Source organism: Chaetomium tenue, assembly GCF_020726465.1.
Source record: "Chaetomium tenue strain MPI-SDFR-AT-0079 chromosome Unknown F5144scaffold_2, whole genome shotgun sequence".
NCBI classification, from domain to species: Eukaryota; Fungi; Ascomycota; class Sordariomycetes; order Sordariales; family Chaetomiaceae; genus Chaetomium; species Chaetomium tenue.
This window is the reverse complement of record NW_027117330.1, coordinates 3499472-3520083: the sequence shown is the minus strand read 5'-3', so window position 1 is coordinate 3520083 and position 20612 is coordinate 3499472. Positions and strand designations below refer to the sequence as shown.

The 20612-nt window shown below is 56.9% G+C and overlaps 12 protein-coding genes across 12 annotated transcripts; 3 read left to right on the top strand and 9 right to left on the bottom strand.

The window, feature by feature from the left end:
* Window positions 1-5: 5 nt before the first annotated feature.
* Window positions 6-1198, bottom strand: F5144DRAFT_482076 (uncharacterized protein; the record flags this gene model as incomplete). Its single annotated transcript, XM_066785319.1, has 2 exons — window positions 6-70; window positions 136-1198. The coding sequence occupies 2 exons, from the start codon at window positions 1196-1198 to the stop codon at window positions 6-8; spliced, it is 1128 nt and encodes a 375-aa protein (XP_066646867.1).
* A 1925-nt stretch (window positions 1199-3123) lies between these two features.
* Window positions 3124-3568, top strand: F5144DRAFT_484099 (uncharacterized protein; the record flags this gene model as incomplete). Its single annotated transcript, XM_066785422.1, has 2 exons — window positions 3124-3347; window positions 3403-3568. The coding sequence occupies 2 exons, from the start codon at window positions 3124-3126 to the stop codon at window positions 3566-3568; spliced, it is 390 nt and encodes a 129-aa protein (XP_066646866.1).
* A 162-nt stretch (window positions 3569-3730) lies between these two features.
* F5144DRAFT_127854 (Spherulation-specific family 4-domain-containing protein) lies at window positions 3731-5216 on the bottom strand. Its single transcript, XM_066782274.1, has one exon. It carries the CDS (start codon window positions 4769-4771, stop codon window positions 3836-3838), a length of 936 nt encoding a protein of 311 aa, XP_066646865.1. The 5' UTR covers window positions 4772-5216; the 3' UTR covers window positions 3731-3835.
* Window positions 5217-5712: 496 nt separating this feature from the next.
* On the bottom strand, window positions 5713-7593 carry F5144DRAFT_610113 (uncharacterized protein; the record flags this gene model as incomplete). Its single annotated transcript, XM_066791651.1, has 3 exons — window positions 5713-6817; window positions 6851-7500; window positions 7553-7593. 3 exons carry the CDS (start codon window positions 7591-7593, stop codon window positions 6189-6191), a joined length of 1320 nt encoding a protein of 439 aa, XP_066646864.1. The 3' UTR covers window positions 5713-6188.
* A 1160-nt stretch (window positions 7594-8753) lies between these two features.
* Window positions 8754-9940, bottom strand: F5144DRAFT_128058 (Manganese/iron superoxide dismutase). Its single transcript, XM_066782277.1, has 2 exons — window positions 9180-9940; window positions 8754-9127 (listed from the first exon to the last, which is right to left on the bottom strand). Exons 1-2 carry the CDS (start codon window positions 9804-9806, stop codon window positions 9020-9022), a joined length of 735 nt encoding a protein of 244 aa, XP_066646863.1. The 5' UTR covers window positions 9807-9940; the 3' UTR covers window positions 8754-9019.
* Window positions 9941-10593: 653 nt separating this feature from the next.
* On the top strand, window positions 10594-11202 carry F5144DRAFT_618869 (uncharacterized protein; the record flags this gene model as incomplete). Its single annotated transcript, XM_066791947.1, has 2 exons — window positions 10594-10817; window positions 10908-11202. 2 exons carry the CDS (start codon window positions 10594-10596, stop codon window positions 11200-11202), a joined length of 519 nt encoding a protein of 172 aa, XP_066646862.1.
* Window positions 11203-11416: 214 nt separating this feature from the next.
* F5144DRAFT_128487 (meiotically up-regulated gene 113-domain-containing protein) lies at window positions 11417-13106 on the bottom strand. Its single transcript, XM_066782278.1, has one exon. It carries the CDS (start codon window positions 12787-12789, stop codon window positions 11584-11586), a length of 1206 nt encoding a protein of 401 aa, XP_066646861.1. The 5' UTR covers window positions 12790-13106; the 3' UTR covers window positions 11417-11583.
* Window positions 12877-13614, bottom strand: F5144DRAFT_127899 (uncharacterized protein). Its single transcript, XM_066782275.1, has one exon. The coding sequence runs from the start codon at window positions 13353-13355 to the stop codon at window positions 12963-12965; it is 393 nt and encodes a 130-aa protein (XP_066646860.1). The 5' UTR covers window positions 13356-13614; the 3' UTR covers window positions 12877-12962.
* Window positions 13423-14296, bottom strand: F5144DRAFT_483142 (uncharacterized protein; the record flags this gene model as incomplete). Its single annotated transcript, XM_066785376.1, has 2 exons — window positions 13423-14016; window positions 14087-14296. The coding sequence occupies 2 exons, from the start codon at window positions 14294-14296 to the stop codon at window positions 13423-13425; spliced, it is 804 nt and encodes a 267-aa protein (XP_066646859.1).
* Window positions 14297-15089: 793 nt separating this feature from the next.
* F5144DRAFT_545369 (uncharacterized protein) lies at window positions 15090-15793 on the top strand (the record flags this gene model as incomplete). Its single annotated transcript, XM_066787358.1, has 4 exons — window positions 15090-15107; window positions 15145-15237; window position 15534; window positions 15600-15793. 4 exons carry the CDS (start codon window positions 15090-15092, stop codon window positions 15791-15793), a joined length of 306 nt encoding a protein of 101 aa, XP_066646858.1.
* Window positions 15794-16690: 897 nt separating this feature from the next.
* On the bottom strand, window positions 16691-17652 carry F5144DRAFT_599947 (uncharacterized protein; the record flags this gene model as incomplete). Its single annotated transcript, XM_066791040.1, has 2 exons — window positions 16691-17031; window positions 17124-17652. The coding sequence occupies 2 exons, from the start codon at window positions 17650-17652 to the stop codon at window positions 16691-16693; spliced, it is 870 nt and encodes a 289-aa protein (XP_066646857.1).
* Window positions 17653-18207: 555 nt separating this feature from the next.
* F5144DRAFT_127713 (uncharacterized protein) lies at window positions 18208-19730 on the bottom strand. The gene is made up of 2 exons (XM_066782273.1): window positions 18917-19730; window positions 18208-18862 (listed from the first exon to the last, which is right to left on the bottom strand). Exons 1-2 carry the CDS (start codon window positions 19606-19608, stop codon window positions 18337-18339), a joined length of 1218 nt encoding a protein of 405 aa, XP_066646856.1. The 5' UTR covers window positions 19609-19730; the 3' UTR covers window positions 18208-18336.
* Window positions 19731-20612: the final 882 nt, after the last annotated feature.

Genomic DNA, 20612 nt, shown 5'->3' with positions numbered 1-20612 from the left:
TCCCCTCACTGGCGGCCGGCAATCTCCTCGATCCAGCCTTTCACCCTCTCCGCCACCGTTTCACTATGATCTGTAGTTATCCATCCATGATTAGCCACACATCGACCACACAAAACAGACAGTAAGTAAACTCACGAAGACAAAACGCATGCGGAATACCCGACCCATCCACGACCACCCTCGTCCTCCCCTTCTCATGCCTCCGCCTCCTCTCAATAAACTCATCACGACACCGATCCGCCACCCAATGATCCCTCTCCGCAAACCACAAATAAAACTTCTCCCACCCCTCCCCCCCTCCCCCCTTCACATCCCCCTCCCCATCATCAACCTCCCAAACCCCCCTCCCCCACCTCTCCCCCCCAATCACCCCCATCTCATCCACCCCCAAAAACAACCCCTGCCAAATCCCATCCCGCTGCCCCAGAAACCTCAACGTCGCCTCCGCCGCGTGCGCCGGAAACCCCAGCACGCGGCGCACCAGCCCGCCTAGCGCCCACGCCGGCCACAGCGCCACAAACCCCTTGGCTATGTGGGGCGCGGTGCGCTCGAGGAGGGGCAGGCTGCGGAGCAGGCTGAGCTGCCGCCCGCTGGGGGATTGCGCGATGTGCGTGATGGTGGGGAAGAGGAGGATGCTGGAGCGGAGGGGGAGGGTGGGGAGGTTGGGGTGGGGGTTGGGGTTGGGGGGGTCTGTTGTGGTGTTGGTGGTGGTGCTAGTAATGGTAGAGGCGGTGTGGTGGCGGTGGAAGGTTTCGAGGGCGATGTAAGCGCCGACAGAGTGGCCGATGAGGATGACTGAGTCAAAGGTTCGTCCGTTCTGGAGGGTGGAGGTGTGGACGGTGTGGATGTGTGAGCAGACGCCGTTGATTTGGTCCTCGAGGGAGAAGGGCTCGGTCAGGGTGCCGGAGCTGGTGGTTGTTCCGAACGGCGGCTCGTGGTCCTCGTCATCGAAACCTAGGAGGTTGCGTCCGTAGATGTGATAAGCGTAATGGTAGTCCTGTCGGACTTCTATCTCGTCGAGCAGCTGCCGCAGGGTCTTGAGGAACGGCTCATAGTAAGCGACGAGCCCGGGGTTGCCGGGGATCATGTAAATTAGGCATTGCTGGCGGTTAAGGTCGTCTTGATTCAAGGAGGGGAATTCTAAAAAGGGTACTTTATCTTGCCGAACTGTGGCGGCGCTCGTCCCGGTGCTACCCATAGTGGTGATGTTTGTAATTTGGTGATGTTTGTAGCTCGGTATTTCAGAAAGCGAAGCTGTCGGTGAGAACCGGGTTACCGGGTTCATCCGAGTTCAGATATCGCTGAAAAACAGGGCGGCCAGTGAGAATGCTGCTTCGGTTCAGCGGGGCGCCACCTGTGGACGGGCCGAAAATAGATTCTGACAACCGCCCTCGTCGCCTGGCTGCTTTGGCTGGACGCTCTTCATGATCCTTCTCAAGTTTCGCTTTCCAGGTTTCAATTTCCAGGTTTCAATTTCCAGGTTTCAATTTCCAGGTTTCACTTTCAACCTCAACGCTGACGGCCAAGAGAGAATAACCACCCACCAACACAACCACAAGTGACACAATTCATCCCAGTGAAGAAGCCCCGACCATCTTCATACAAAAATGAGGAAAGGACAGACGTCCAGAGTCAAACAAAACTACCGGCTGCATTGAGGACTCTAGGAGCCACCCTGAACCCTCTCCTTGTGAACTAAAGATGTTGGACCTTTAAACGCTAAAACATCAATTCCTATCTCTGTGAGCTAATACAAATATCGAGCCAATGTCTTCAGTTGTTCCCGTGACCCCGGGAAACAGATGGTCGGCCGAGGGGCCGTATTTTCTTCATGGAAAGGATCGCCGATGGGAACTTTCCATGGGTTCCAACCTAGGATTTTCCACATTCCGGACGCTGTTGCTCCGAGTGTGCAGGCCACTGCAACCTCTGCTTCGAAACAGCCGGGCTAACTTTGCGCCGAATACCCTCCCGCAAGAACCATGGCTTGTGTGGGAGTAAGACAAGTCCAAAACTAGAACTGTCATCTAACAGAGTATATTAGTTAAAGATCTAGATCCATGAAACATATACACCTTTCTTTTACGCAGCCTACACGAGGTTTACCGACAAGCTAAAGTAGGCAATAGGCTAACCAAGTCAGTCAACTGCCTGGGAGTCTGGGAAAGGCTGCCGACAGTTTATCATCTGCGATGCCACCATCGTGATCGATTTGTGGTCAGCCATTCTGCTGGTTTGGTGCGAGATATGGCACGGGGCTGGCGGGTTCCAAAATCAGATTGCCATCACACCGACCAAGGCCAGGGGCCGAGTTTCCGCGGAATTAATCAGCGCAATCAGTTGTGTCGGATTGATATCGTTACATCGGCATCTGCAGCACTCTTTGAGCAATATAACATCCCAAAGGCCGGCACCCCAACCAGACGTACGGCACCTGGTATGTCGTTTTCTCTGGTGACCTCCGTCCGGGCATCTGGGTTCACATATTCAGAAAGAGTCTTGACAGTCGCCGCGAGAGACTTTTAAACATTAGCAAGGCCTCGGCCCCCTTTTCAGGATTTGTGCCGCGTCTCTTAGGCTCAACCAGCAGCATATTGCCAGCCAATCGTCTACAGTCGCTATAGTCCTTCTACCAACAACGAGGGTCCGCAAAGTTGATTTACCCGGACGTGGTTTATTAAACTATCAAGATAGCAGATAAATGCTCTATAATTAGGCTCACTATCGCGGGCTTTGCTTGGGGGCCGCTTGTGCCTGCGACGGATATCAAGCATATCCCAAACGGCCCTTGTCACCGAATTGCACACTCACCGAGCCACCCAGGAAACTGGAACCCGGTTTGCCTCCCCGATCCAAGCTTCCAGGTGACAGCTCTAATGACGACCTTAATATCAGCGGCTACCCCTCTCTCAAACACGTTGTAACCCTGGGTTGCTTCCAATTGCCTCCAGCACGGTTCTCATCAATGATCCTCCGGCCCATAACCCCCAGAAGCTCCAGATTCCTGGGCTGACTACACCGCTCTCCGCTCCAGACTCCGCTTATAACAAGTCACACACCTGGCACCCCAATCGGGATCTGATCAACAGGTACTAGATCTTCACACGCAAACCTGTAACCGCCATGAAGTCCATCTTTTCCATTCTGGTCCTTGGCCTCAGTGCCTCCGGCGTTCTCGCCGCCAACTTTGCCGGATCTTGCGAGACCAATTCGATCAAGGTTAGCGGTAGGACGTTGACGGCCAACTGCAGGAACATCTTTGGGCAGTACAAGTGCTCCAAGCTCGATCTGAACCGGTGCCTCAAGAACAGCTACGGCACTCTGCAGGCCGATCCAGCTGGAAATGGGTATGCTCAGTGTGCTATGACTTGATCCCAGATCAGACTGACAAGGGATCGACAGTGCCCATCTGGGAGACCAATGCATCCAGTGCACCAATGGCAAGCCTGACAACGGCCTGATCGTCGACGCTGGACCGTCGCTGATGTATTGCAAGTGCAATCCTGGCACCGGCGCTGCCCAGGCCAACTGGCCCACTGCCATTTTCGACCTCAGTCAGTGTCCCTGAATCCTTGAACTGTAACCCTAAACTAATCAGACCACTCACTCTACGTTTAGACACCATTGTCGACAACCGCAACGGCGCGCTGGAGTGCTACGGCATCAAGTCTACAGGTTGCTGAGCGTGTTGGGAGCCACATGTGGCGATGCCAACTTCTATTCAAGTACCACACTTATATCTAGCGGTACCCACATGCCCATATCATACTGTTTATCTACCACGAGTCCATGACTATCCCACCACACTTTCCGTCCGTCCCATATCTCCTCCAACCTATGCCGCGTTCGCTGCGTTCAGAACCCCCGCGAAACTCTCAAACGTCGCCGGGCCATCCTCAAACGCATGATATCCCCTCGTGTTAAAAAACGTCGCCCCAATGCCCCTCTGCACCACCGCCCCAACCAACTGCTCCAGCACCGCCGCCGTAGCACTCAAATTCGCCGACGGCCCATTGAAATCATGAAACCCATGCACCAGCACCGCCGTATTCGCCGCGTTCGCCGCACCCACACTCGGCAACAGCACATTATCAATCGAGCTGCCCACCCCATCATGATCATACCTCTCATACAACCCCGCCTTCGGACACTGATCATAATCCTCCCCCGCCAGCTCCGGCACCGTAAAGCACGTCTCCAACGCCACAATCAGATCCGGCCCCAGATCATAAAACGGCTGCAACGTCCCCGTCCCCCCCGGATTATACACCACCACCGGCCGTGGCCCAAACCTCTCCACCAACTCCACATCCGTCCGAATCAGCTCCGTCAAATTCCGCATATACGCCACGCAGTCATTCCCACTCCCATTCGGCGCCTCATCAATAAAAACCCCCTTAATCGCCACCCCGCGATCCACCCAGGTCGCCCACTTGCGAATATCCGCCGTGATGTCCGCCCAGGGCACGTTGCAGCGCGTGGCGCCAAAGTCGGTCGACGTGTGCACGTAGCCGAGGAGCTGCGCGTTGGCGTGGGCGGCGAGCGCTTTCGTGCCCGCTTCGTATTGCGGGTCGTCGATGCCTTGGTTGGGACCGCCGGGGCCGTTGTTGGGGTTGATGATGATTTTGGCGGTGAGGGAGGGGTGGGCGGTGAGGGCTCTTTCGATGGGGTCCCAGATGGCGCCGTTGTTGGCGGGGTATTGGTAGAGGGGGAGGAGGATTTCGGTGGCGGTCGCTGTGGCGGCGAGGGTGGTGAGGAGGGTGGGTTTCATGGTGGGTGGTTTTGGGTGGTGTAACTTGGGTTGTGCTGTGTTGTTGGAGACAACCTGAAGCTGCTTGGAATGTGAACCGCGAGGGTGGTGGCTAGGTACTCTTCGAATCTTATATGTGTAGTCGTCACCCACACTGGATATTCTGTGTAACTACCCCTGAGGCTGGCTATGGGGTGCTTAAACCAATATATGAGGGGGGTGGCTGGCTGACAGACGCAGGATCCCGGGACCCGAGTAAAGAGGTCTCGTCCTCTTATTTGCTGCAATAGTCCCAGGGACAAATCAGTTTCCACGCCGCGCTTGGCGACGGAGGGCAGCGCTGAATGGGAAGTTTCAGGCGCTCCTTTTTCTCCTTTGAAGCGGTAACCAATGGATTCCATGTCTGTTGTCACGCTGACGGAGTAAAATAACCTTAACCCCTGCGCCGGCTCCTCTTCCTGGCTGCGCCGCACGCCATGGTCTCATCCTTCAATGCGATCCGCTGCCGGATGCTCCGAGAAATCCGGCCGATAGGCTTAGATTTGATATTCTCATAAGACCGAGAATCCTACCCAACGTACGGGTAGTCCGATCTGGTAGTGATTGTTATGCCGAGGAATCTCGAAACTCACGGTGGCGTGGTCATACACGTCACTCAAAGCTGCTTGTAAAGTTTTAATTGCTGGGAGTATTCAAGCAAAGGCTTAGAAAAAGAAGAAACAATGTAGAAGGAGGAAAAGTCAAAAAGCTCACCACCAAGCCCCATTCGCCGGTCGAATGGAGGTCGGTGGTTACGAAAACTCTGTTTTTTCAGAGTTTTGCGCCGCGAGGGGGAGTCGAACCGGTCCTCTTTCGATTGGTGTCCAACCGGTCCTCCTCCCAATACCGCTGAGCTAAACCGGTGTTCAACTTCAATTGGGAGGAGGCGGTGACAGTGTGAGCTGCGGACCTAATACATATAGTGCTGGAAGGTGCGCGGTGGCTTGTGCGAGCCGAGGCTGGCATGAGATCGGATGGAAGGGTAGTAAGGGACATGAAGTGGTGCTCCTCGATGGGCCACTACCGCTGGGGCCAACCACTGGTGTGAACCACATCTCTTGACCGTCTATGTTGCCGTTGATACCTCCAAAGAGCTTTGACCCGACCAGAGTGGACATCGTCTACCGGGAAACATCTCATATTTGTCCCTGCATCAACTACCTACCTACCTACAACAAACAAACCAAATAAATACACTCCAGAAGCGAATCACACCCCAAATTTCTCAGCCCCGACCTCCAAACCCCCAACCACTCCCCAACCTTCCTCCCCAAACACCATTTTGACCTCCACCTCCCCCTACACAAAACACGCGCCCACAACCCGCCCCTCGGACTAATCTCCATCCCCCATTTCACCAGACAGCCCCACTCCTCCGTACACACCCACCCCTCAACTCTCAATAACCATACCCATACCCATACCCATACCCAGGCTGCGTAAAATCCGTCGTCGTCGACCCATCCGCCGGCCTCGAGGACGTGACAGTCAACAGCGTCGTCGGAGTGGACAACAGGGACGAAGCACCACCACCACCACCGCCGTCGACATCAGTGCGGGTGAGGGTGAGAGTGAAAGTGGGAGTGGGAGTGGTGGTGGCGGTGGCGGTGGCAGTGCCCTCGATGGGGTCGACCAAGTCCACGGTGCTGGCGGATGAGGACGGGGAAGGGGATGGGGACGGGTAGCTGTAGCTGCCGTAGTTGCCGCCGGCGTCGTCGTCGTTGGTGGTGGTGGTGGTGGTGGTGGTGGTGGTGGGTGTGAGGGAGATGAGGGAGGTTGTTGGCCAGGGCGGGGTGAGGGTCGTGTTGGACCAGGTTGGGATGGGGGAGGATGTGGGGTCGGTGAAGAGGGGGTCGTTGGTTTCGGCGGTGAGAATGGTGTGGGAGGTGGTGTTGGTCGGCGTGTTGGAGATGGTGCTGGTCGGCAAGTTGGAGATGGTGCTGATGTTCCAGCTGGGCGGGGCGGAAGGCCAGGTGTTGGTCGCGGTTTCGTTCGTGGGTATGCCGGATGGTTCCGTGGAAGGGTTAGCTGTGGACATGAGGACGCAGGTGGCCAACTTACCCCGAGTGGTGGTCTGGTATGTCAGGCTGAGGTGGTAGGACGGCGGAACTTCCGAGGACTCGTGGCCGGGGAGGCCAGTGCCAGTGCTGAAACCGGAGCTGGGTGCGGAGTAGCCCGAGGTCATCGTCGCGTTGGCAGTGATCATCGCAGAGGAGGTCACTGTGAGAGTAATGACGCTTGTCCAGTCCTCTTCCGCGGTCGAGCTCCGGGTTGAGTTTGCCCAGCGGACGGACGATGTGCCGATGGGGTCGGCGGTCTCGATGGTGGTGCCAGCTGTCCCTGTCAGAGTTGGAAGTGAGGTGGCTGTCGTGTGGTTCCAGCCCATAGAGCTGGAGAAGTTGCTCGGCACGGCGGTGGAAGTCGATAAATCATGGGTGCAGGGCACATCCGAGGTGAATGTGGCGTTGATCCAGGGGCCATGGCTGCTGTAGCTGCTGAGAGGCAGGCCAGAGGCGTCTGAGGTCGAAGAGCAGCTAGTGTAGACAGTCACTGTCGTCGGGGTGTAGACAGCATCACAAGTGTTTCCATCGACAGTCACCGTGGAGATCTGGGTTGTCGTTACAGTGGCCGTGACGGTAGGCTGCAAGAGAATCGGGTCGCCATACCCATAGTCACTATTAACGTGACCCAGGGCAGGCGCGAAAGTGCGGCTAGAGGATCATTAGGCGCTGAACTGGTGCCCGCAGGGCATTGTGGCCATACCTGAAGCTCAGAAGAGCCATTAGATGATGGACCTTGGTCATGGTGATGCTGATTCTTGGTACGCAAGGGACTGTGTCGGTTCCGTAAAGGAAGCGTATGGGGCGACGACAGCCAGAGGATGACTTCAACCATCTTATTAACCTTGGTTGACTCGTTGCTGCCTCGCCGTGCTGGGCTTCCTTCGTTCGCAACCGCGACCCCTGGATCCCGTCGGCTCCACAGCGAGTGTGTTTGCACTCAACCACCCAGGAATACCTCCTCCCATCAATCTCATTTGATCCACTGCTAACGAGGGTATGCCGGGTTGGGTTCCCGTGAGCCAGGCTGGGTGGCGGAGAACATCTTGTTGCTTGCTCGGATTGGATAACGGAAAGAAACAAACAAGACTCGGGGGCTGTTCCGTCGACATCACCAATGCCAGCTAAGCGTTTGGTACTTTGCTGGCGGATGTTTCTGCACTAATCCGGTTTCCCCTCCCCGCGGCTGTGTGTTGCCGACGGCACCAGACCTGGCCCTCGATGGTCCCGTCGGGGTTATGCCAGATGCATCAAACACATGTCCCAAAAGGCGGCCGTATTTGCCAGAGCGCACCGAAGATTACGGTCCTCCCATCTGGGAAGGTTGTACAGAGCCATGGGACACGGCGGCTAGCGGCTGTAGTTGAGCAACTTCGGAGATTTAGCTGTCGTTGCGTTTCTCGTGCTGTGCCAAGTGTGAGCATGGAAGAGCTGCCGCGGGCAAACAGTCCCTGCGGATGTTATGTGGAGGCCCATCCCACCAAGCCGAGCTGTATTTGGCTTCGACCAAAGAGAATGCGCTGGCGAAGACACCTGACAATGTTGGCGGCCCGTGTGAGTATTAGCAGTTTTCGATTCACAGGCTCCGCGACAGCAAACAACGCCGATACCCTCGACATGCCGATGACCCGAGCATAATAAAACGGCCTCAGACACGCTGGGATCGGCAAGTCGCACGTTTACGAGTTGATTCCGTTCTGCTCAGTTCCTGCAGCGGCTGAGCTGCAGGCTGCCGGTGGTACCGGTCGAGATCTGGCAAACGCAGCGTATGCGTCACACCGAGAGAGCAACACCGAACACCGATGGTCGGTTTCATGGTGCGCAACACAGTGCTTGCTCGGCCGGTGGACTGGTGACCTCGTGGCTGTGAGACCGATCTCGCATGTTGCTCGCTTTGCAGTATGGGGAGAGCCCGTGTTGGTCCGGGAGCGTGCAGAAGAGGCGCCCGATGGAAGCAGATCATGTGTGCCAGGTAAAATGACTTGCACAAGATTCGAGGAGGATTGTCTTTGACGGAGTTGAATGAGCCGAAACTGGCTGTTGCTGTTTGCCGTGTCGCCCGCGGCGTGGGCCGACAAGTTTAACCGCAGATGTCACAGAAATCCACAGCCACCCGTGTTGATCATCAGCGCAAAGCAATAATATTTCGCTATCATCCAACCGTGTAAGCCTAAAGTTCAGTTTTCTCATCAGAATTTCCCGAGAAGCGTTCCTGGGCGGTTTGCCAGTTGATAACGTTCCAGATATTCTCAACATACGCCGTCTTCCCGTTCAGATACTAAAGTCCAGTCAGCAAATGTCGACATGATCAAACAGCAGGGGGGACCAACCTGAAGGTAATATGCATGCTCCCACATGTCGACCCCAAAGATGGCCACATCCCCGCCGACGACAGGGTCCTGGTCCTTGGTCGTGACGATGCGCAAGCCGGCCCCGTTCCCGGCCTCCTTAACCAACCAGCCCCAGCCACTCCCTTGAAGCCCCAGCAGAGCCGTGGAGAAGGCCTTCTTGAAAGCGTCAAAGCTCCCCCACGTCTTCGCAATCTCGGCCACTAAGCTGCTCGCCCGGTCCAGGCTCGCCTCGTCGCTCCCCGCCGGGGCCAAGTTCTTCCAGAACAGCGAGTGGTTGATGTGGCCGCCGCCGTTGAACTTGATGATCTGCTGCAGTGCGATCTGACCGGCCACATCTTTGGATGCGACGGCGGCAACGTGCGACTCAAGGGCCTTGTTGAGGTTGGTCACGTAAGCCTGGTGGTGCTTGCTGTGGTGCAGCTCCATGATCTGGGCTGAGATGTGAGGCTCAAGAGCATCGTAGGAGTAGGGCAAGGCCGGGAGAGTGTAGGCGGTGAGGCCCATCTTGGCAAGATTGAGAGTGGTATTGCTACTGTCCGTGATGGTGTCGCCCGAATGCGGTGATTGCAGGGCGAGATACTGGAGGAGGTTGCCAAAGTTGACCATTTTGACTCTTTGCAGCCTGGTGGGCCGTCTGGTGCAGGTTTTAGTGTTCGGACGGGATGGGAATGGCGAAATGGCGAAACGTGCTCATCAAGGTGCGCAGTAAGTTACGTGAGTGAGCAAGTTGTCTGAGTTGCACTTGCCGTGGAGTCCGTCGCGTCAGGTCAGGGCTGCATTTGCACGCGTCAGGTGTGTGTTGAAATGCCCCGCAATTTACCCGCGCAAATGTGCTCAGTCAGGCCTGGTGAGGGGCGAGTGGCCAGGGCTAAAACTAAAAATCGAGTGCCAAGAGGAATAAACGACAAAAACGGCAGTTTTGGCATGTTTCAGCGGGCTTGATTGGTTTGTGGTGGTCCCTTGTTGGGGCGATCTGGGCATCTTTAGCAGGTCTGGATGCAGGCTCAAACGAGACGACGGGCCGCTGATCAGGCACCTTGAGGACTACCTTGTTGGCCACCAACTCGCAAGGTAGGCCACGACTCAGGCTCATGTTCCGAGACAGAAAGTGGAATGGAGCGTGGAATGGAGCAAGTCATCTTAAGGGGTTAAACAAGATACATCAAATAAAGCCCAGAATGTCCTGCCCGCCATCTCAAATCCGAATATTCACTTTCTCCCACTCGATCACAACGTCGACTTGACTTGCCAGCCCATATCATCCATACATTTCCCTGGGGCTTTTTCGACTTATCCTCCATCACCCACAACTTACCGACGTACCTAGATACCTAGATACACACATCCAACCCACCCAAACCAGTACTACCCACCTCCCCACCAACCACTCAAGATGTGCGGCCCCGAAACCCCCTCCTCCACTCCCCGCATCGGCGCCCGCGTCGACCTCTCCTCCCCCAGCGGCCGCGGCAGCCTCGGCAACCTGCTCTTCCTGAACCCGACCTCGCCCTCCAGCGCGCACGCCACCCACGTCCGCTTCTTCCAGCCTGCCACCGCCAAGCCCACCACCAGCTGCAAATCCCCCTTCGACGACGACAGCCTGCTAGTATCCATCCAGTACGCCCACCCCCCCGTTTTCCCCCTCTCCCATCCCCCTTCCCCCCGCATCACCACCCACCCAACTAACACACCCCGTGCACCCACCAGCCTAACAGGCGATCTCACCAAACCCCTCGCCGACGCCGGCCTAATGCAGCAGTTCACCCTCCGCAGCCCCCCCTCCTCCACCCCTTCCAGCCCCATCAACAGCCCACACGACGACGGCGTCCCAAACGGGTATTTTGAGGAAACGGCACTGGGCGCCGCACTCTCGCTGCAGGTGGGCAGCGACGGCATCATTGGGCGAAGGGTGTCGATGCGGCGGGGGGAGGAGCTGCTGGCGGATGGGATTGTGGGGTTTAACTCGTTGCCGGTGGTTTTGGGTGGTGGTGGTGGGTTGTGATGTAAGATGGGTGGAAGGTAGGTGTGGGGAATGGGTGAGGTGTTGAGGTGTGCATAGATGGGTTGGTGTTTGGCGTTGCGTTTGATGGGGGGGATGGTTGGGTTGGGCTGGGGGCATGGCCGGCGTTACCTACTTTGCTGGTTTTTTTTTTGTTAGTAGAACATTCTTACTCTTACTAGCTACATCAGGTACCCTGGGTTGGGCACGCATATGGAGTTCAAGCCTGGGAGTGCGAGATTGTCAGCGACATGGCGTCACGTCTCGCGAGATCAACGCTGTGATATTGCCGTCATTAAATGCCTACGATGCACCCCTTCAAATACCCCCCCAAAATGCACAAACAAACACCAAAGCAATGCCAAACACCACAACCCCCCTCCCCTAAAGCAACCCCTCATCCCAATCCGACCACCGCCTCACCACCTCATCCACATCCGCCACCGCGCTCCGCGACGCCTCCACCTCAAACCACTCGCGGTGCTCACGCCCACACGCCTCGCACTTCTCCCTATCCGCCACGCGCAGGCCGCGGCCCGTCAGCTCGATGTGCACCAGGCGCTCGACCTTGTGGCTGTGCGGGACCTTGCGCGGCGCCCCGCCGCTGCTGCCGGGGCTGCTGGAGGGCACGTAGGGGTAGTAGCGGATCAGCGAGAGGTTGTAGCCGCACTGCCGCTGCCACTCGTTCAGCCGCCGCTGCACGTTGGTCGCCCGCCCGATCTTGAGGAGCACCTTCTTCTTGGGCTTGTTGGTCTTGTGGTGGCTGCCCTGTTGGCCCTGGCCGTTGTCGTTGTCGCTGTCGTCGCCGATGGCTAGTCGGGCGAAGGTAGAGAGGACGTCGCTCGGTCGGCGGCCGCGGTCGGAGGTGGAGGGCGGCGACAGTAGAGAGCGGGCTGCCTCGGCGGGCGGCGTGGCTGGCTCGGATTCGGGCGTCAGCCAGAAGATGTAGATGTATCCTGCTTCGTCTTGCTGCGAGACGGTCTTCTCTAGTTCGGCGACGAGCTGGGCGGTCGTCTCCTCCGGAAGGTCGTCGGGGATGAGCGACGAGGCTTTGCGTCGGCCCGAGCTCTTCTTCTTGCCCCCCGGCCGGTGGGACGTGGACGCTGGCTGTACCGGGTAGGGCTTCGGGCGCGGGGGGAGCTCGACCTCGTCGAAGGAGGGGAGGCTGAAGCAGCAGCAGAATGTGGTTTTCGATTTCGGCCGGGCGGAGTTGCCTGAGGGGTTCCCACTTCCCCATCCATACTGCGGTTTCTGGGACTGTGTGCGCACGAGCCCGAGGCGTTCGGCAAGCGTGTCTATGCTAGTTCGCCCCTCCAGGATGGACGTATGAGACAACTTCGGCCCCGGGGTCGACTGCGCCGAGGCGCTCGCCTGGTCCTTGTGCTGCCAGCAGTACAGGCTCTCGTCTGCTAGATTATCGGTGCGTTTTTTCGCGGGCCTCAAGCGCGAACTGGCCGGTGGCTCGTCATCTGCAGACAGTGCACGACGGCATGGGCGGCCGCCGCCAGTGATGCCTCTGCATGTCGTTGACGGGTCTAGCGAATCTGCGCGGCCCAGTCGCGCCTCGGGCGTGTTGGCGTAGAAGGGCATCGTAACTAGTTACCCAGGGCTCGAGTTGTCGGTGCAATGGCAAAATAGAAAGAAGGGGAAAAGCCCTAATAACCCTCACCCGAACCGCGAATAATCCATGGGGAAGAAAAGGGGCCCAGTGCTCCAGCGCACGAGAACTGGCGCGCGCAAGCGTGACCAGCTGTGGGCCGCCATCATGGCTGCATGGGTTTCGAGTTGTGGATGACTCGGCCACGATTCCGGGGGCTGAACTGGGGTGTGTTGTGTTGGCGGCGCGAGGCTGGCTTGGCTTGACAGCATTTTGAACACCGGAACGTGGGGCTGTTCAGGCACAGCCACGGTTTTGGCAGGTTGTTGCAGGGTGTGTCAGCCACGAATCCCCGCTTTTCCAGATTTGCAGCCCCGCACCCGGCAGCAATTGGGTCTCGGTGTCTCGGTCCCAACTCTGCCACTGACGAATCCCCAAACACGCTGGCAGTGAAGTCGCTGGGCTTCTGACTGGCCCTGCACACGTAGACACCTCTCAGCCCAATACACCCGCTGGCCACGCGACCAACGCAATACGCTGCAGCCCGCCGCCTCGCCATCGTTCATCGGGTGCAACGTCCATGCGAGGGCGTTCGTTGTTGCCGATTTTCCGATGCCGCCTGCGCCCTACACCTGCCGATTCCTATCCAGCCGAGGGTCTAGGGAATCCCTTAGACGAAATCTTGTCGAGTAGATCGCTTCCGAATATTTCGGGGTCATCCTCGCAACCTTCCCCCGGACAACCCGTGCCCACTCCCTCCTTGCATCAGGGGCTAATGAGAGCGAGGCCATGAGGCCAGGAAGACCTGGCCGGGACTCGCAGATCAACTCGTTTTTGCGCTTGATATATTCGATCGGCACTCGATCCAAATCGAGGTTTGCGTAGCCCCATTTTTCGTCCAAGTCCATGCCGTCGACGAGGTCCTCCAGGCCCGCGTAGTTTTGCGTGTCGAGCAAACTCTGGGCCAAGTGCTCGAGTTTAGGGTACGGGATCCCGTTGTAGCTGCGCTCGCGCTCAGCGGCATCGCAGTCAATGAACGGCTCAGAGGCCGGCACGAGGAAGAAGGTGAAGGCGACATGCTTCAGCTTGAACAGCGGGCATGTGTGGATGAGAGACTTAGGCTGCGGCATAACGGGTTGCAGTGTCTCATAGTCGTGATTCTGGGCGAAGACGAGCCGGGCATGGTCAACGAGCTCGTCTGGGACGGTGACTTCCCAGTCCTGGAGGCCAAAATTCGTCAGTGTCACTTCCAGTACAGTCAGTTATACCTACTGATATGGACCGACTTACTTGAGCAACTCTGCCAGCGCCATAGTACACTAATGCCTTGGAACCGGTAACACAACTGGGGATGCTCCCGTGCTCGAGTATTTGAATGACTCGGAGTACTTCCGGGACACCCAGGCCGCAGTTTCGGTCGCCCGAGCGGCCGAGACACACCGCTGTGTGTTGGTTCAGGGGCTGCTCTGAGTTTGCATTTTTGAGGTCTGTGGATGTCATGTGGGAGGGGTGGGGGTTAGTGGTGGTAACCTTGGTTAGATGTCAATAACGGGTTGAGCACTTGGATAAGGAGGGCATGTGCCTTTGACTACGAGAGGCCCAGCTGCTACATTTAGGGACTGGTGCACGAGCGTAGGTTTTAGGTCGTTGTGGTAGGTGTATTTGCCCCCGTCTGACCCCGTTTTGCCCCGAGGAGGGTTGGCCGCCAAAAGGACTCGGCCTGATTGGCAGGTTTCCGACTGCTGAGTGGGACAAGCCCGCGTCTGTCTGTCGACGCACGGCTGGAAAAAGGTGATAGGCAGGTATATAGGTACCTAATCAGCTCCTAGAGACTTTATCAGCAGCCACTATGGGAAATAACGACCGTTCTTCGATAATATTACCAAGTAGGATCTCACCTCAACCGGCCTAACCAAGCTCAGTTATATCCCAGCCATCGCTGCGGAGATTCTGGAGGGTAGCCTGGATGTGGCCGTTCACGTTTGTGGGAGGGGTCAAACACATTGTATACCTACCTACATCCTAGGTCCGAGCTTCAAGTTAGAGAATTAAGTTCACTGTCGGACACGAGAAGGTATCATTTGTATAGCGTTCAATTTAGCCTGCCTTTATGATGGAAAGACAGAAAAAGCAGTGTTGCAGAGAAGTGAAGCGAGTAAATGAGTACCGTTTTCCGGTCCCAACTTGGAATGAAAATGATGGAATGTTTGGGTACTCCCATACGTGCATATCCCAGCAGCTTCTCACGGCGGGAAAGGTACGAGTTCTAGCCTGCTAGGATGGTTAGGTAGGAATGGCTGGTGGCTCAATGGTTAGTGTTTAGCTGTCGGTCCCAACTCATAATGTAGGTACCCAGGATGGCCACACAAGTGGTGTGGGAAGAAAGACATGGGACGAGAATACCTTCGCTGCCCGTGCACACAGAAAAGAGATATCAAGAGGTAGGTCGTTTTGACATCCCTTGCACGTGATATTTGTTGACATTGTTGTGTTGTGTATATTATGAGGTTGTCTCTGACACGCCAACCCACCATCCACGAACAACAACAAACTCCATACCTGGAATATCCGCCAGGACAACTGACAACCTAAATCATTTCACCATGGCCAACCTTCACAACCACAATTCCTCAAACAATCCATACTCTCAACTTGACCGTCCCCAACGACAAAATGGCTATTGAGCGCCTTTTTACATTTTTATAACATCGCCATTGACTGCCATCCTGTCACTAAGGGTAAGAGCATTCGGATCCCCTATTCTTGAGATAGCGTTCATTCTTACCATGCTCGATTTAATCAGTGGCATCAGAGGATGCATTCAACATTGTTGTGCACTCCATTGTCAAGGCCAAGACGGTCGAAGAGTCAATCGCGGCCGCCAAGTTAGCATCGGCCATCACCGAACAACAGATGCGCGCCCGGGCCGCGTACATGCGGTCCCTTCGTGTACCGGTCATCACGGCCGGCCTTGTCGTTGCTGGCGTTGCCGTCTAGGTTACAGGCGGCGCAGACATGGTAAAGGCGGCATGCGGTGGTATGTATTCACCCGTCATTACAATTTCTTCTTGCATCTTGTTGGATCGTCTTGCTGACCGCTCTCTCACGCAGTGCCGGATCGCTGGGAGCGCAAGCTTTAAGCAAGACGAGAAAATGCAATGCACACCCGATAGCCCACCCACGACAGCAATGTTACCGGCAGCCGCCACGGGCTTTAGACGGCTCCTAGAGTGATCCCAAACGGAAAGGGTATACCGGGCCGGCCATCATGGGCAAGGAGAACAGGGTGCAGAGCACAATTAGGGGTTGGATGGCTTGCTTCACTTGGGGTGCAAACATATGACGACACCTGCCTTGAGCGGTATTCATCATATAGACTGAAAAAGAAAACTACGTACCCATCAATTTCTGCTTGGCCTCAAGTAAATTAACAACCAGGCTCTTCACAGACACAACCCAGGTTTCACTCCAACATCCACTCCACTCTCGTGCTAGTTCCCAACACGTCAGGTTCAAGCTCTCGTCGGACATTAAACCGCCCACAATGGCACCCCCATCAGCGCCTGACCGGGTAGCAGCAGCACGTCAGTAACGGCAGCGTAGTGTAGGTCGGCGGTGGGTGTGAGCGAAGTGAACAAGGGGACCGGACAAGTGAGACGAAGCAGTGTGTTCTGGGGGATGCAACCCCCCCGGGACGCAGCCTAACCTCGTTAACCTGGTCTGAATTCCAATTTCCCGCAGTAGCCTTGAATTCAACACGCCCTCGGAGATTGAACAGCTGCCTTGTAAATCCCACCACACAGCGATGTAAATACGACAAGCCAATGGAGGATCAGCATCCTTTTAGCTTCCTCTCTCTTTCAGACTCGCTGCTCGGGCCCTGGTCACACATAACTATTCCATCTCCCCTTCTGGTCCCAACCTCATCATCGCCATCAATTCCTTGATCATCAGCTCCTGTGAACCGGAATGCCTCTCCAGATACTTTGCCACAAAGTTGTTCCGCTCGTCTTCGTCGAACGTATCCGCCGCCTCGGTAACCTCGCCCGTGAAGTTCATGCAAAGCCACTCCAGATCGCCAAAGTCCCGCTCCGCTTCCCGCTGGTACAGCGCATGCAACTTGGCCCGACACAGGTGCTGCACAGAGAGAACACTGTACGAACGCATCCCCGCTGCCGTCTGCGCCGTTTTGGTGGTCGTCGCACCAACAAGGGATCTCGGAGCACCGAGATGCCCTAGCAAGAGGTCAGCCACTCCCCCTCAACACACACACACAAACAAATCCCAAAAACCAACACGAAAAGAGACACACAACCCCGGAACTCACCCGCCAAAACAACATCCACCTCCACCACCACCCTCTCTCCCCCAACCCCTTCTCCCCCATCACCCTCCCCCTCCCCCTCAAGCAGGACATAAAACCTCCCACACCCACTCCCCGCCACGGACAACAACGGCGGCGTATACACCCCCACAACACCACCACCACCACCACCACCACCACCAACCCCGCCACCACCCAACCCCCCAACAACCTCCCTCGCCCGCACCCCCTCCCCCACCGCCACATCCACATCCCTCGTCGTACGATTGCGGTAGCCATGCAGCAGCAGCGCCAGGCCGCCCATCAGGGCCCAGGGGATGCCGGCGGCGTCGAGCCGGGCGCCGACGTGGTCGAGGGCGCGGACGAGGTGCGTTTGGGAGACCAGGAGGCTGGCGCGTTCGAGGTGCGGGAGGGTGGCGAGGGTCCAGGGACAGGGCGCGGGGGGTGGTGGGAGGAGGGGTGGGGGTCCTGGGGGGGGAGATGGGGAGGAGGGAGTGGGAGATTGGGGGGAGGGAGATTGGGGGGAGGTCATTTTTGGTTGGTTGCTCTGTCTTGGGCGGTCGGTATGGTTTAATGGTGGGGGATATTGGGTGGTGGTGGCCTGGGCTGTGTTTGGGTAACGGTTGGGCTGGGTGGGCGGATTGGCGTAGGCAACAGATAGAGGATGAGTTTGGGGGCCAAAATCGGGGGCCTGTATGAAACCTTCCAGGCGGGGATCTTCCACTGCTGCGTGGGTTGGAGGACGCATAGCGAGTTACGAATATAACCGACTGTTCTTGCCCGTGAATGGAAAGATAACCTCGGGGGTCATACTCAGGTTGACTTGACAGCCCCTATTTGTTGCTACGGCAACCGTATTGTTTAATAACTCCTGTCGACGAACTGGCTCGAGGTTGCGTGGATGGTTAGAGCCCGTCGCTGAACATATGTGCAATGGGCGGCGCAATGACCTGTCTTGAAAGGGAAACAATATCTAGAAACATAACCTAGTTTATCCAAAATATTTTGCTTTCTAATCGCTGATCCAGCGTACCTACTGAAATTTGAGGAAAGGCAAGTTGACAGAGCCAGTAAGGTCGACACAAAGATTGGGTATCTGATCGTGAACTCCAGCAAGTTGAAACATGAAAACCATCGTAAAAACATTCGCTCGCAAAACATAATATCCGCACCGCCTTCGAAGAGAGAAAGCAGCAAAGGACCCCGTGTCGGCTCACTACCAGATAGCCACCTCGTCGTCAACGTGTGCCGGGGTTGAGGAGCCCCTCGTCTTCTTATCCTTCTTCCCCACCACAACCTGCTCTACCGAATCAGGGCCCGCAGATCCAGTAGCAACCGCGGTAGTCGTGCTTGGCGGTCCCTCGAACGGCGCGTCAGGGTCGTCCCTATACCGGTCACGCTCGTTCTGTTCATCGTCGATGAAGAGGCTGGCATCTGCATTCCTACCCCTCATCCAGTTCGGAGCCTTCCACTCGCGAGGTCCCTTGAAGCCGGATAGTTTAGGCACGCTGATGGCTGGGAGCGACGGGCGGGAAATGGACGGTGCCGTGATCCGCGGGAGCGACACCTTGGGCCGGGAGACAGTCTCGTACCACGGAATAGGGGGCAACGCGTCGGGCCGCAGCCGGTGTCCGCAGTGTGGGCAATCCGCAGGCACGACGCGCCACGCTGTGTACTCAACGAGGCCCGGGATGGCCAGGCCAGCGACAAGCTCGCGTGCGGCGAGGTACGAGTGGATCAGACTATACCAAGATTAGCAAAGCACCGCCCCCCAACCCCGCCATCCCCAAACTCACAAGTTGGCCAACAACGGCATGGTACTGTAAGCCGCGAGCATGGCCAGCTCAGGGCGCCTATCCCCAACGTGTCCGGTCCGGATCCAGGTAAACACCAAGACCACCATCAACGCAGCCGCAAGCACGACATCCACGACAAACACCAAGATCCGATGCGTCAACACCGACCCCCGACGGCCCCCACCCCCACCATCCTCATAATCCTCCTCTTCCCCTACTCCAAGCCCACTCTCCTCTCCCCCTTCCTCCTCCCACTCATCCCCACCCCTCCCCCTCGCAGCAGCAGCAGCAGCAGAAGAAGCAGCAACCAACCCTTCCAACCCGGCTTCACCCCCCAACCGCCTCGACGCCCCCTTCCCCTTCCCCCCCTCACCACCAACACCACCAACCCCCCCACCATCTTCACCCCCACCCCCATCAGAACCCGACCTCGACCTCCTCCGAGCACTCAGCACCAAACCCAACGACACCGCGGATGAGAAAAACAGCGGGACCAGCCCCAGGGCGGGGACGATGTCGCGGGAGAGGGCGCCGTGTGTGATACATAGTGGGAGGGCGGGGACGAAGGTGAGGAGGGCGGTGGTGCGCAGGAGGGGGGCGGGGAGGGTTGTTGGTGTTGGGGTTGGTGTGGTGGTGGTGTGGGGGTCATGGTTGGGGTTGGGGTTGAGGCGTGGCATGGTGGATGATGCCATTGTTGTTGGTGTTGTTGGGTCCGTTGAGGGGTTGGGTGTTGGGAATAGGGAGGTTATCGTTGTGGGGGATGGGTTGCGGTGTTGATGGCTTGGCGCGTGGGTGGGTGAAATAGCGGTGGGACGCGACACACACAAGGTAAGAATGGTTGAACAATGGTTCGGGATGAGTTGGACGTCGACAATGGGATGGGATGATGCTGACTGCCCGGCGACTGGTGTAATGCCCGCGCGTTCAACGACGCGGGATGGTCCCAGTGAGGTGCGTGCCGGAGGGGAAGAAGACTGAAACGCCGAGGGGCCTATTCTGGGTTGTTTGGGATGGTGGGGTTCTCTCGGACACTTGGCCAATCAAAGAAATGAACGAACGGCGAGTCAGTCACGTGCATATCACGCGCAGGCGTCTTGGGTTATCGAGTCAAATGCCATCCTAGCCCGATTTTGGTCCACAAATGTGAGCCACGCTCCCACGGGAGTGAGGAAGCAAGACGAGAGCGCGCCGACATTCCTCGCTTGACTCCGCGGCCCGCAACACTAAGGACACCCACTTTTCTCGGATCCCGGTCGAAGTGATGCGCTAACGAACACAGCAGGGTATTTCATCAAAAAAGAGCGGGGGGGACGGGCTGGGACGCTGGGTGATTACTCAAACCATCGCCATTGGCAGGATTACATCACTCCATAGGAATGGTGGGACATCTATCACGTTAGTAAGTATCTTTGGCAAAGAAACGCTCGTGGTTGGGATCATCAGTGAGATGTCTCGATGTGTTGTGAGTTGTCCGAATCGAAATCGGCAGGCATCCTCGAACCGGGGCAATGTGCGGTGTCACAGTGTCTCACTGCAACCTTGGCAACCCTGGCGTGTCGGAATGGAATTTATGGGGACGGCTGCAGGTGTGTTGGGTTTTGGACTGATCCGGATATCTTATGGATACCACCGTAACCGTATGCGGACTGGCCACGAACCGGTGCCGGTACTTTTGCTCCTGTTGGCGCGGGGATGT